Source organism: Opisthorchis viverrini, assembly GCF_000715545.1.
Source record: "Opisthorchis viverrini unplaced genomic scaffold opera_v5_24, whole genome shotgun sequence".
NCBI lineage: Eukaryota > Metazoa > Platyhelminthes > Trematoda > Opisthorchiida > Opisthorchiidae > Opisthorchis > Opisthorchis viverrini.
Window position 1 is genome coordinate 305,885 of NW_008751680.1, and position 14,460 is coordinate 320,344.

General features: G+C 40.2%; 1 protein-coding gene across 1 annotated transcript in view; it reads left to right on the forward strand.

Moving 5' to 3' along the window:
* Positions 1 to 8,130: 8,130 nt before the first annotated feature.
* T265_02073 (hypothetical protein) overlaps positions 8,131 to 14,460 on the forward strand; it is a gene marked incomplete at both ends in the record, with an annotated part of 55,043 nt that continues 48,713 nt past the window's right edge. Inside the window, one exon of the mRNA XM_009166232.1 lies at positions 8,131 to 8,222. Within this exon, the coding sequence (XP_009164496.1) occupies positions 8,131 to 8,222 (92 nt within the window). The remainder of the gene's footprint in view (positions 8,223 to 14,460) is intronic.

Here is a 14,460-nt window from a genome sequence, read left to right on the forward strand (position 1 = left end):
AACATGAGAATATATCTCCTTTCCTTCTGCAGCATATATCCATCATTTGTAATGGGACATGGTTGAAGAAGGCTACACAGAGCGTCTGTCTACCATGAAGGCTTCTTTCACATACGGAGCCAGCTTACCACCGAATAATAATTCGTCACTCTTTTGAAGGATTTGAAACTCACTTTTGTTCACGAAATAAGCAAAATTTTCAGAAAATCTGGCGAAGTAGAAAAGCAGCCAGTCAACTTAAATTTTCAATTTTACAGTTCTAAAATGATCTAACCGAAACGGTCACATATCTGAACCACTAGCTTCGTAATATCGATAAAACACCGAAATAGTTCGTGTTGCGGCGGCACCTCAGGGCTGTGTTCTTTAGGAAGTCCATAAATTCCATGTGTGCAGCTATTTATTAGCCTTAACCGAACATCAGTCTTCTCATGAATCCATGCTGGAAAACAAGCCTACAGGCTAGCAGAAACTGGTCTCTAGGCACGTAACCAACCGCCCTTTTTTCAGTTGCAACAAATTTTTCTATCGTCATTTAGGATTACGAACACTTTTCTTGTGTGAATTGTCTTCCCCAGGATAACTCGACCCGAGGCTCTATCTGGAGTGAGAATGGCAGTATTGTTAAACCAGCGTTCACACAGAGATTTTTTTAGAAACACATCTGCCGCTTGATTGGAAATTTCGAGCAGCATCAACGGGATTGTTCTACGACGAATCAAGACTGGCTGCCACTAGATGTAAGTTCTGCCGGTTAAGTCATCATATTCCCAAACTTTACCACAAGTAAATGGGAAGCCTGGTATAAAGCGACGATATATCTCAAGCCCAAGTAAAGTCTTATTTGTCTTCAAAGTGGTCAATGACACAGTGGACAAGTTTCGGACATGCGGAAATCAAATTTCGCGTTGAGCCGAAGGCTTTACAAGAAGGACCTTGGCGGTCTATGGTTGACAGAGATTTACAGAAGTCAGTATTGATTACTGTGCTGCCCACTTGAAGATCGCTGGCAGAATGCACTGGATACTGGTACATTTTCTGTAACCGTAATGAGAATGTTTGAGCATTGCCTGAATGTGAGAACTCGATATGCATAGTACCCATCAATGTGACATTGACGAGGAGGTTAAGCGTTCATCCGTAAGAGAAAAAAATTTTCATTTCTGAATAATTGTGCAATGTAGTAGTCTGTTCTCTTGGTCTGGAAGCAGTCGTTTTGTAAAAATAAGGTAGCTGTGCCTTTTCATTTGTTCCAAAACGAGGAGGCGATAAGGACCTTGATGTTTCAAGAATTCGGCTTAATTTCCTCAGAACCAAATAACTGATAGCATGTTAACGGTGTTAATTTTAAGTCTGTGTCCCAGGTACCTCAACTGGTCACCAAAGAATATTAACAGAGTAGCGACTATCAGTTTGCTGGGTCCGGTTTTTGAAATTTTGCATGACCAATGTAGAAGAACGGTTGGTCAATGCAGTGGTGTTCCCCATTAGAGACAAAGTGAGGATAATGCGAATATCTAGGTGAAGGATAAGAGGTGGATACTCAAATGTGGTTAAAGGTTGAATGTGGTTTTTCTAGTTAGTTCCATTGCCACTGTGGAAGAAACCGACACCTACCGGGTACTCCTATGCACTCCGCCTACAAGTACAGTTGGGAGTTTGAGTTAACGTCTTTTCTATAGAAAATGCAGCTGTGCACTCATCTTTCTCATTTGAAATCACCGAATTACAGGCAAAAGTTAGTGGAAACACTGCGCACTTAAACGTGCAAAAATCTGCATGGGTCTAGAGCTAGAAAGCAGGAAAATATACACCGATTACAGTTCACCATACAGTATGGTAAATTAAGAACACCAAAAGCCCAGCGTGAGGTAGTACCCAAAATGCCTCTATTCTGGGCACTTTATTTCAAACGAGCTACTTAACGGCTCAAGAGCATACCCACGCACTTATCCACAGTGATAGGAATAAACAAAACGGACAAATAGTGAACGACCATCTGGACTAGTAGGTAGGGTCATTTGCGTCAATCTGCATTCAATATGACAATTAAAATTCGAATATGAAAATTACATCGACAGAAGCAATAGGTGCCCATCCGCTAGATGAATAAACCTGATCTGAACTGGGTACATGACCACGTTTTAACCCTAATTTAGAGCGCGCCACTCGGAACAAACACCTAGCATCCATTTGATGATAGCTGTTGTTGACCCTGTCAAATTTGTGCTAGCGTTCCACGTTTAGCTGCAATATACGGAAATAGTGCTGGCTCGGTTGTTTCGTTTTGCCTTGGGCTAATTGGCTTTTTAATTTTTTTCCTGAGTATGAGAATTAGCTTGCAGACGTTTCATCAGCAATCATAGATCTATTATCAGTATCAGTATCAATGTCAATGGTTCTAAAATTTTCGATGGCGAGCGCCACTGATAGGCCAAAACCTCTTCCAGGCTTTGGGAAAGATCTATCTATTACTGTCAGACCGCCATCAGTTTATCGAATACAACATTGTTGTGCTGCATTGATCGTTTGTCTGTTTTTACATTCATTGTTTTTCCTCTCAGTGACATGTTATATTTGTAATAGATAGCATTAGGTGACAGTGTAGGACCCGCAAACAGCGCACTATACGAGCTCAGAAGTACAAATTTTCTGAAAATAGCTGTTCAACTCAGGGACTCCGGGGGTAAGCCCACCTCATGAGTCCCAAACGGCACAAGGTACCGGGTTGTCTGCAGATTTTCAGCCATCTTCCCCTGCGACTTATTTTGAGGAACAATAGAAAAGTTATTAGATATATTTGCAACTTTTGTGCTGTGCATTATGCAAAAAAGTATCCGTGTCATATCATCTACGTAGAACCGCATCAAAAATTAAGTTTAATCAGTTTCATCATTCATTTGGGCTCAAAAGTAAACAATTTTTGAAGGAACGCCACAAAATGGGCACAAACTCTTTGAGAGCTCACAACCTCTTTTGCTCTTCATGAAGACATCGGGTAAGCGCAGTACCGAGGAGCCAATACGGAGTGCTTGAACGCATCAATATCTACTTTCTGTCAGTACTGTTCAAGTCTCTCATCGTATTTGATTGTGTTTTCAGGTTTTCAAGATTGTGTGACTCTTCTGAGCCAACGCGCTTTCATCAACCTTCAAAACCTTCGAAAGAATAAATAATAAACCTTTGGTATGCTGAGAAAAAAAACCTTGAGTCTAGGTTGATTTCAACCGGTGAGACAAAATTATCCTTGCGAGAGTGGGTGTGAATCGACGCGTTCTGTAGAAGCCTGAAAATATATATCAAAAGACATTTGAAACGTAACATTCTGACGGGATATTTGACGTTTATTTTTAAAAATATAATATCATCACAACTGGCCAAATTTAGCAGTGGTTCGAGCGTGAATGTCCTCAGTGTCATTGTTTTTTAGCAGGGTATGTGAAAATTTTGTGCCAAATTCCAACTCTTCCAACTCCTCTGGAATTCGTGGTACTACTCTCTCATACCGCTTTTCTGTGTAACCTGCGTGCGTGCGCCGCTAAGGATCTTTGGCGACTGATCTTGTGCAAGCAATCTTTTGCTTACTCAAAGTTCTCTTCTGTCATTTACTAACAGGGATGTCTTTAGAAGTATTTTCCAATGGTTACTGAATGCTCCATGTTATATTGGGATACTCTGGATCCCATCTGTAATAACGTACTGTAAAAAATACCCACAAGGACGCCCAGTCTATTTCTCTTGCACCTGGATTAAAAACGATTTTATTTAAATTTCTCCGTCTTGGGCAGCCATTAACCTGATATGCCCTGCAAGGCTAAACATGTTCTATCGTTTTATGTGACTGTGTGGACGGTGACCTTTCATTTGACAGACTGTGGCGTTTGTAGCTGGGCTTTATTGAACTATTCAGGTTTCCAGCTTCATAATGTAGATAGCTGTCGGAATACGTTGATTATTGACTGCGAGGGTGTGCCTTTATTTGATAGAAGAAAACCCGGTTTAGAAAGAACGGATTTAAACGGGTGCCACATTTGCAAATATCTGAATAGCACATTTGGTAAGATGCTCTACATACCTGGTAGCAAGTCTTATTAGGTCCTTACGTTTATCGCAACTGCGAAGTCAGCGCCGGTATCCTGTGTGCCCGCTGAAATCTTTAGTATTGTGGTAGTACACGGGAGGCAACACATTTCAAACTAATTACCCGTAAATTTGCTGGTAATCATTAGATTACCTCTTATAATCAGTCTGCCGTACACGAATGAGGGGGTACAACAAACGTGCTTTGAAATATTGTGTCATACTGCAACACCCTGTGTTACTCGCAACATTTTTGCGTGAAAGTTCCTCCTGAAATCTTAGTCGAACCACCTGGGAACGTTGCGTATACAAGATATTGTGTTCCTCCTCCGATTCTCAAGCGGGTTCGAGGTAACCCAGTTTTCAGAGAGCAAACATACTGGTCAGACGGTTGGTAAATAAATCCCAATCCCGGTAATTCGAACGCTTTAGTCCTGGCTCGGACATCTTGCCACCATCAGAGCCCTTATGTATCCCTCGCGTTGCGTGGAGGCTAGGCACCGAAAGAGTGCTACGGTTGGGAGATCGACTAATTATTGTCAGTTCTCAAGTGGATTTATTGTGATGCATGTGCTAGTTATGAATACCTAGTTTTTGATCATCATCGCATAACCTCAGCATTATTCTATCTATCTATCTATCTATCTATCTACTATCTATCTATCTATCTATCTATCTATCTATCTATCTATCTATCTATCTATCTATCTATCTATCTATCTATCTATCTATTCTATCTATCTAATCTATCTATCTATCTATCTATCTAATCTATCTATCTATCTATCTATCTAATCTATCTATCTATCTATCTATCTAATCTATCTATCTATCTATCTATCTAATCTATCTATCTATCTATCTATCTAATCTATCTATCTATCTATCTATCTAATCTATCTATCTATCTATCTATCTAATCTATCTATCTATCTATCTATCTAATCTATCTATCTATCTATCTATCTACCTATCTATCTATCTATCTATCTATCTAACTACCTATCTATCTTATCTATCTATCTATCTATCTATCTATCTATCTATCTATCTATCTATCTATCTATCTATCTATCTATCTATCTATCTATCTATCTATCTATCTATCTATCTATCTATCTATCTATCTATCTATCTATCTATCTATCTATCTATCTATCTATCTATCTATCTATCTATCTATCTATCTATCTATCTATCTATCTATCTATCTATCTATCTATCTATCTATCTATCTATCTATCTATCTATCTATCTATCTATCTATCTATCTATCTATCTATCTATCTATCTATCTATCTATCTATCTATCTATCTATCTATCTATCTATCTATCTATCTATCTATCTATCTATCTATCTATCTATCTATCTATCTATCTATCTATCTATCTATATATCTATATACCTACTTACCTACCTACCTACCTGGGTATTTACCCTAGTTTTCCTTTCTGTCCTCCAATGAGTTGTTTTTCTGGTTGATTCGCTGGATAAACCTATGCTATACCACTGGAAATTCGCTCTGATTATGTGGCGATTGTGAGCGCCGTACTTATTTTCGCTTTTCGAGTGACTCCTGACTGCAGGAAGATAGGTTTTCTGTCAAGCAGCAACAAAGTTTGTTTACCGGTTACTTATCTTCTGAAAGCACAGAGCGAGCGGTAAAGTGCCCATAGAACCGTCCTACCGGTTCTACATTCTGGCCTGTTTTCGCTCTTCATTACGACGATTACGAGAATTTCGCTCATCTAGCCACGCAAAATCAGATGACATCGTTTGTAGTTTTTAGGGTAGGGTTTGAATTTTAATTGTGTCAGTGCCCTACGAGGACCGTCCTATAAGAATGCGCAAGCTATTCGTTGGCAGCACGACATATTCTACATATGTCCGTAAATGAATAACGACACTGCCTATAATTCACCTGAACAACGACTCAACTTACGTTCAAGGTTTACTTGCATCATCTACTAATCTGATTCGCTAATGTTATGGATGACTCCAAACACCTGATTAACCATAATGATTACAATTCTTGAAAGAATCGTGCTGTCTTCAATACAGTCCTTACAACTTGATTATTGGCTCAATCGGTCATGGCTGGATTTACGGCCCGGAGAGATTGTGAAACGATATAAATCGTTGACGGAATCACAAGCCCCGTGTATCGCTATCGTTCAAAGATTCTCGACTTATAAACTTATACCAGTTTTCACTCTTTGTGTACGATGAGTCTTGCCGTTCATAGGGCTAACCTTTTTGTAAAAACAGAAAACTTTATTCAAAATGGAAATCTCGATGTCTGCTTCGAGCATCGTGACCAGTTTCACAACCCGGCAAACTGATCACGCTTCACAGCCTTCATCGCGCACCTTCACACCTCCAATCATCAACCCACTTGTTTGTAGAGTAACTATTTAGGATTCGACTGAACCTCCAATACGACTTCATTCGTAATTAAATTCTCTCTGCAGTAATATTGTTGTGTGATGAATAGGCCTGTCTGGCGTATATAACCTGTCCAAAAGTCTAGTTTTTCCCACTGCTTCTACCCAGCATTTATCATAACGTCTACGGTACGACTGGACATTAAGTTTACCGATTGAGGCATTGATAAGGCCCATGTTCTTACTGCTCTCTACTCGAGTTGCATGACCTTTAAAAACTCCAGAGTGAAAAAGTCATCTAATGAAAAGTCGTTTGCGATAACAGATATAAAATAAAATGCGGTTAAGCGACTTACTTTAGGTTGCTTATTTCAACAGGCTGTGCACAGGCAACGCCAAAATGTCTGTGGCCGTATTATTTGCATACAAAACAATGTAGCACAACTGTGGTTACATCCCAGTTTGGTCGTTATCAGCGCAACTCATCCCGTCCAGAGTATCGAGGGCTAGGCGATCACATTAACTCCAAGTGTGATTTCAATAATTTGATTGGATAATCAGTGCTCCAATAAAAAACGTTCAACAAAGCCTACAAGCAAGTATTGAGCGAAAAAACTACTAATAACACGGAAGACAGTAGTATGCGTATTTTACCTTAAATGAAGCATTTTCTCTTCAATGTTGTTGTGCCTATAGCTGGTGTACTTTTGATGTTTATGGTTGTAACCACCCTTGAAGTGATGGACGGAATTTTGTGAACTTGAAGGTGGGCCAGATGAATTCCACGCTTGTGAATGGAATATATATATTATCTCTGCATTCATTCAAATTTACCACATTTCTCATGTTACTATTGTGATTTAATTGCTTTACCGAAGAACACATTTCACTCTTGACGTAGGGAATATAAAAAGAACTCGAAGTGATGGTATGAGACTTGCTAAAGAATGGCAGAAATTGCGTTGTGAGCGAGTTTTCTGTTGATACTCCTTTACAAGTCGCACGCGCCTTGTCTGCTATCAGCACATTGTAGGAAGGCTTGCAGCCAAGAACTTCAGGCGCCGGGTGGTTCTGGCTTGAAATTTCGACAAGCACCGACAAAAATCAGTAAACTAAAAAAGATCTGCAACCGAGAAGATGGACACAGAGAAAAGTATAATTGACCGTATTAAGTAACCACCCATTCCAAACCACGCAGATGAATTGTCGATATTAGCGGTTTTTGAACTGCGTAAGCAATCTTCCTTGCATGATTTATTACTGCTCTATTTAGACCAGATGTCAAAGTCACCAGAATGGCATCAAGGGACCAAAAGTAATCTGAAAAACAGCTTGCAGTAGACATGCGTTTCATCGTGAAAGACTGTCATGAGAAAAGTGATCTGTTACTAAAACGAAATCTTTTTGAAGCTACTGGAGATTACAATCACCTGTTATGTAGTTGAAATGACTCGGTAAGATATAGTTCACTGGTCGAACAATGATAACCCTTCTATGTGAGACTGCTTTGAGACACAGGGAGTGTTAGAACCAGCAAATAACTTGAGTAATCGTAGAAAATCATACGCTTCACCAAGAAAATGTACACAAAATTAGCATTGGGGACGATTTTTGCGTCATAATTGTGATGAGACGTACATTCGGACATTCTCCTTCCCTGGCACATGCTGGATTGTGAAGTCGTACTCTTGCAACCGGAATGCCCAGCGCGCGAACTTTCCGCGAGGATCTTTGGTCGCCCTGATCCACTCCAATGGTTTGTGATCGGTTTCGACATGAGATCTTTGTCCAAGCAGACATGACCTCCACTTATCCAGGACACAGACGATCGCTAAACATTCTTTCTCAATGGTCAAGCACTTCTGTTCAGCGTTAGGACGTGACTGGCATATTTGATAACTCCATTCCTCTGCTCTAGGACTGCGCCGATACCGCGATCACTAGCGTCCGTTGCAATAGTGAACATCTCTCCGACCCCAGACAGTTTGAGGGTCACTTGCTAATCCAACAACACGGAAACATTCTGAAGTCCCTTCAATAACGAAGCCTCAAGCACCGGAAGGTTGTGGTCAAATAAGTGGGCTGCAAAGTTCTACGAAAGCCCTATGCAGAAAGAACCCATACAGTTTTCGTAACATGCTGCTTATACGGTTGCATAAAACTCTTCTACAGCCCGCGAAAGTCCTCACTCTGTTGAGACTAATCGAATGAACCCAGTCCCGAGTTTCAGTCAATCATGTTTTACCTAGCCATCGTGGAAGAGAGGTCTAGCTGGGTGCACTTGAGTCTTTCGTCGCAACCAAATTAGTGTGCAGATGAGAGTAGTTGTCGAAAACTAGGATGCAAATTTATTACGAAATCTTGTTGAGATCAGCATTGTGTTCACCAAAAATTCACCCTTTGTTCACTGGGCAAACTATCAAAAACTGAAAACGAATCTCAATTTCGTCTTCAACATTTGCGAAATTAAAGGGAGTTACAGAATTACTTGCAGATGTTATGATAATTCTTAAAATTAGGTTCCGCTTCAGCTGTAGGTTTCTTCACTACAATGAGCCCTGGACGAGTTATAATGATACCGTTTGCTCCAGAAAACCTTACTGCGTTTTTAAACAATTTGATAATGCTAGTGGTTAGGTCGTCGTGCATCCCAGTATAGTTATCTGGGAACCAAACATATGTTTCCTAGAAAAACTCCTGGTCAATTCCCCAACCCATCATCTAGACACATTCAGATTTGCTTGGCGTTTGAATATCAGAAGGCATTCAAACAATGTCAGTTGCGCGTGAATGCGCTTTAATTAATTTTACTGTTCAACGGAATCTTGAATAGGGATTTAAAAACAACCTTTGCCGTTTATAAAATAGACCTTGGGGTAGGTTTGTCAAAATGGCTTATGTTGCTGGTTACACAGAATTATCGACTATTCTATCCGTCACGTGGCGCCTAGTGTGCGTTTAACATAACTTTATCGGACGGATAATTCCACATGCTATCCGAAGTTATTTGATATCATTTCAAAACGAAACACTAATTCCGTATTGACTTTTCGTCGAATTTGGTAGAGCACTCGCCTGGTAACAAAGGGGTACTAGATTCACGTTTTTCCCAAAGTCTTCGCCTTTCGTTTGCACTCTCATGTTGGAGTATATATACAAGGTTTTCCAGATCCTTGTCTTTTATTCATCAACTCAACGTGTTCACTGAATTGTTTAAGAGAACGGTTTGCCTAGGTTGACATTCTAATGCCGACCACATGTTGACGGAATTGATATGATTCCGTCCCATGGGACTAGACGGTTGCCTTTTAAAACCGTCCTTGAGAAAAGCTACACTGTTATAAATGTGCTTCCCAAAAACACGTAGTTAGGCAGATTTGGGTCCCCTTTATAGATGTTTGTTAACTATATGTTCTACTGCATTGCATTCCAACAGACAAATCACACCTAGTGACGCTGCTCACATGAATTCATTGCCCTAATATGGTGAGCAGTCTATTCAGTCTGTTCCATCGCCCCAACTCGAAATTTTCCTTTCATTACATCCTCAATAATATAAAAGACGGAACTGAGACGCAAATACGCAGCGTAGGCCAGACACGTGGTTGATGTTTGAACAACCCGGTTAGGCTGTATATTTCTGCAGGTTACTTGGAACTCAGCAAAGGTCCACGTAAAAATTTTCTTTGAACTTCGAAATTTGGGTTTTTGAGTGTTCTTACCAAATCATTGGACCAGTAACTTCATTGACACAATGTGACTAATTTGGAAAACCAGCCAAGCGGAATTACCAAACACTTGCACCTTAACCCCTCATAGATCATCAGCTTAATTATGGAAAAGATGACAGAGGCCATCTTGTAATCAACTCAGATATGTCGGTGAATTGATGGAATTTTTTAGGACATCTCTGAGTTTTGAGTGTCCTCCTACATTTTTGTGAACTTATTTGGCGAACTGAAGCTGCATATCACACGTGTCCTACACTAAATCTGAGTTTAACCAAACCATCTGTTCGAGACTCTTCTTTTCTCGAAATCCATTTTCAATAAATATTTCGCCCGTAAGTGACATCAAACCACACTGAAGTGTCGATTGGTACCGTATAGCCTCTTCATAATTTTGGAGTAATAACCACTTCGCATCTCACGAAAATCCAGTAGAGTTGGGACACGCAACCCCCTTATTGAATCCCTCAACACTCGGCACCATGCAGCCGATTGACATAACTTGTATGTATCCAGGATAAAGCGTTTCTCATCGTTTAACCACGCCGGCTACATCACGTGATCACGTGATCCTTCAAGAGTAGGGCTATGGTGAATGTAGGAAAAGTGTGGAACTACGTCAACTTGATGAGCCGGATGAAAGGCATACCCTTCTTACGCTGTTGAAGAGTTTCAACAACCAGAAGGCCTGTACAGTGGGGGAAGTGATTGCTGATCTCCCATTATGAACTCTAGTTGGAATCCCCATTTTAATGAATCGGTCTGCGGTCGAGAGTTCATGGGTCGGCAGTGATATTTTCGTTTACAAAAAGTGCAGTTTGATAGAAACAGAAACATCTTCAAATCTTGAAACCCTGTAGAACATGTGGCATAAAGCGCTACTGAGTGTAAAATTTGTAATTTATTGGAAACCACAAGATAAGCACGATCTGAGTGTCCATTAATGTTAAAAAAATTACTTGATTCACACAAACCCCTTTTCGAGTTATTTTAGTCAGCCGGATTGTGCAGAGAATTGTGGTCACGTGGAAGATGAAATAGACCAATTTAACCACAGGCCTACATCGTTTCTATAGTTTGACATATTTTGTGATTGGTTTTACTAATTCCGGGCAAGCGAATTTATCACGGAATTCAATCAAGTACTCGGAGTTTCTGTTTAACACAGCAAATTGTTTGAAACGTTGCCTGTCAAAAAAAACCAATCGCTGGAAACCGACTACCAAAGCATGTCATAGTACGTCGAAAGCGTTTTCTGCCCCATTTTGGCATTTGGATAATAGATACTGCAATACACTTGCAGTCACACCCACTGTCCCTTTCGCGTATGCTGGTTAAATCGTTCGAAATAATGTGGTGGAATCTTAGTTGAGTTGAATTTTTCTAGCCGCTCTTTTCATTTACATCTGAGAGCCGTTTCGCTGGATATGATGTCCCAGGGGACAATCAGACTTGGACTTTGCTTGCAAATTTTGTCTTCTTGGTCAGAATGTCCCATAGTCAGGGTGGCTCATCGTCATTGAATTTTAGTGCAACCGACAATGGACTCAAATTTTTAATCAAGTTCTGGATCAGGTTCAGCATACGCTTGTTTGATTTCGAAAGCAAGGCGTATGCAAGGAGTTATCGATCTGCATGACATCAGTGTCGTAGTCTAGTGTTTTCGGTGGTAATAAACTATTCCTAACATTGAGATATTTCTACACCACAGCATCTCTACTAACTTTTCAGTTAGAAGTTAATATGGGAAGCATGATAGCAAAATATCCGGAAATTTCGGATAGTTGTGATGATATTTAAAACAGCCCGGCCAAAAACGGACCCTTTCAGCCAAGTGTTAGTTGTAGAGCGTAGGCAGATATGCTTGCAATAAATAGCAAATGGTGATCCCCAATAGTACCTGTAAGTTCGATGAAAAATTTTGCCAGTCTATCAGCGGTTTTGTCCTTCTTTGTAATAATCAGGTATTTTTAGTTTCTGGTTCGAAATATCTATTGGTGACGAACCAAGGGACTATGAACTCTACCACTAAGCTGGCCTTTACTGACCGGAAGGTTCCTGGTTCGACCCAAACCTCCGCTTCTTGACTGGTCTTGTCTAGGCTTGAGCAACCTTGGAGTGCCTTAGTCTTCGTTGTTCCTATGAGTCACATTGATGCTAGACACCAGAATAATGTTGCAGGTGAACGATTGCGTTACCACTTTTTACTATGACTATAACGGAAAAAAATGACGAAAACCAGCGCCGCAGCAAGAATGGGTCTCATCAGCAGGGACAGCTTCTATCATTCATCCCTCTCAACTGCTGCAAACTCATTGGTCATTGATGTTTCAGATACTTCAACGGGCGATTACAGCTGAGTGAATCTGAACTTACTACAATAGAGTATTATGTGAATGTGTGAACATTTGTGTAGATAAAATGTTGCTGGTCGGCTAAGCATCATACCGTGAGTTTACGCAAATAAGCAGTTACGTTCTAGCTTACCAGAGCAATCCATGACTGGGAAAGTCATGAAGGACAAAAATCTCCAAAGAAAGTTTAAGATACGTAAAAGACAGTCAAACTACAGACAGCGTAACTTCAAGAAGAATGTAGCTGGCTCACTAACTCCAAAATGCGCAATGTGTTGATTAAGACATTTCAACCACTTCTCAAGACATAACTCAGTATGAATTTCTTAGTGTACATGGATTATAAGCTACTCGGAGATCAAAGAATGAACAAGGCATAGTTGCAGATTTATCAGGCTCGTCGTTGATTATTTTAACAACAGTCACACCCATGGACGCTGCACTTTTCTTCCCACTCGGAATATCAGGAACATATCTGAAATACGTGACACTCTCAGGCTGCCGAGGGTGTCCTCGTTGACATGTGTAATTTGTGCCTTTGGAGAAGAGTTGAGAACTGTTAATTGTAGGACATGTAAAACTAACCAGAAGAAATTTTTCAGTGACGATGGAAATATGTTTTTCAGATTTCGTTTAAAGTGCCCAAAACGTTTTCTTCAAGACCCGTAGCACGTCAATCACGGTCGCGACAAACACATTGGTGCAGTTGATCAATGCTAACCGTGGCCCCTTTTAATTTTGTAAATCTATGTGAATTAACCTGGCCTACTCTCATTGATTCAATAATCTTAAAGCATTGAACAACTTCAAAGCCAGTCAAATTCGTTTGATTTTTGCGCTCAATTCAGTAAATGCCAGCTCTTGAACAGGGAATAAGCACGATATTACAATTGGTCGGCCAAATCAAGGACAAAGTGGATGGAATGCTTCAGCATATAGGCACAGTAAGCAGCTGCATCTTGAAATAGGGAAACTCCCCAGCTAGCGAAATCCCTCTGTGTCGTCAAATAGGTTACGTTCTTTATGCTCCGAACCTGATGAAGCTAGGTGAAGAGGAGCAAACCGTGTTCTCGGGATGGTAGGTGAGAGGCTGGTCTACTCTACATTAAAAATTGCTAAGGGGGTCTATGGTACCGTTTGTGCTAAAAGAATCCCATTAAATTCAAGGTTTGGCTTTGCCACAGCCACTGACACAGCGAATAACCCCGATGCAGGACAGATCGTGGATTCGATACTCCTCATTGAAGTCTTGTCAGGTAAACCCTACTCATGATGCAGATTTCCAATGTGAATGAAAAAACCACAGTGGTTCAAGCCTTTTAGTGTAGATTGATTTCACTTACAGGAAAAAATCACAATTTGAAAATCACCAGATCTTACTCCACCAGTGACCTTTGGATATGTGGATCTGAGGGTTTACCCTTGCCTTTCTCAAAACGAAAAACACTCGTTTGTGCGGCATCTTCCTTTTAAAGTGCCTCCAATTGTAATCTAATTGTCCAACCAAGCGATGATTCCATATAGTTTACTATTCTGTGTTACCTTGTCTTGAAAGTAGTTTACCCAAATAAAGTTACTAAAATTAGTGTGTCCAAGGCACTTGATATTATAACAGACAAAACATGTTTTCATTTAGAATGCATTTTAATTGGGTAGTTTTCGCGCTTGAAGAGCGATTCTACACTTTCAAGAGTATCGCTCTTTTGGAGTGATCTCGCTGGGTGTGTGGCTTTACTGCATTACACAAACACACTGATCTCAGTCTTGGTCACCAAATACGGAAGCCACCATGGTGTGTGAGAGAAGCATAATATTGATTTTGAATGTGACTGGTAACTGCAAATACCAACCAGACAGACTATCATTGGTGTATTTGAAGTTTAGAAGGTATTGTGCAGATAGTATCCAGTAT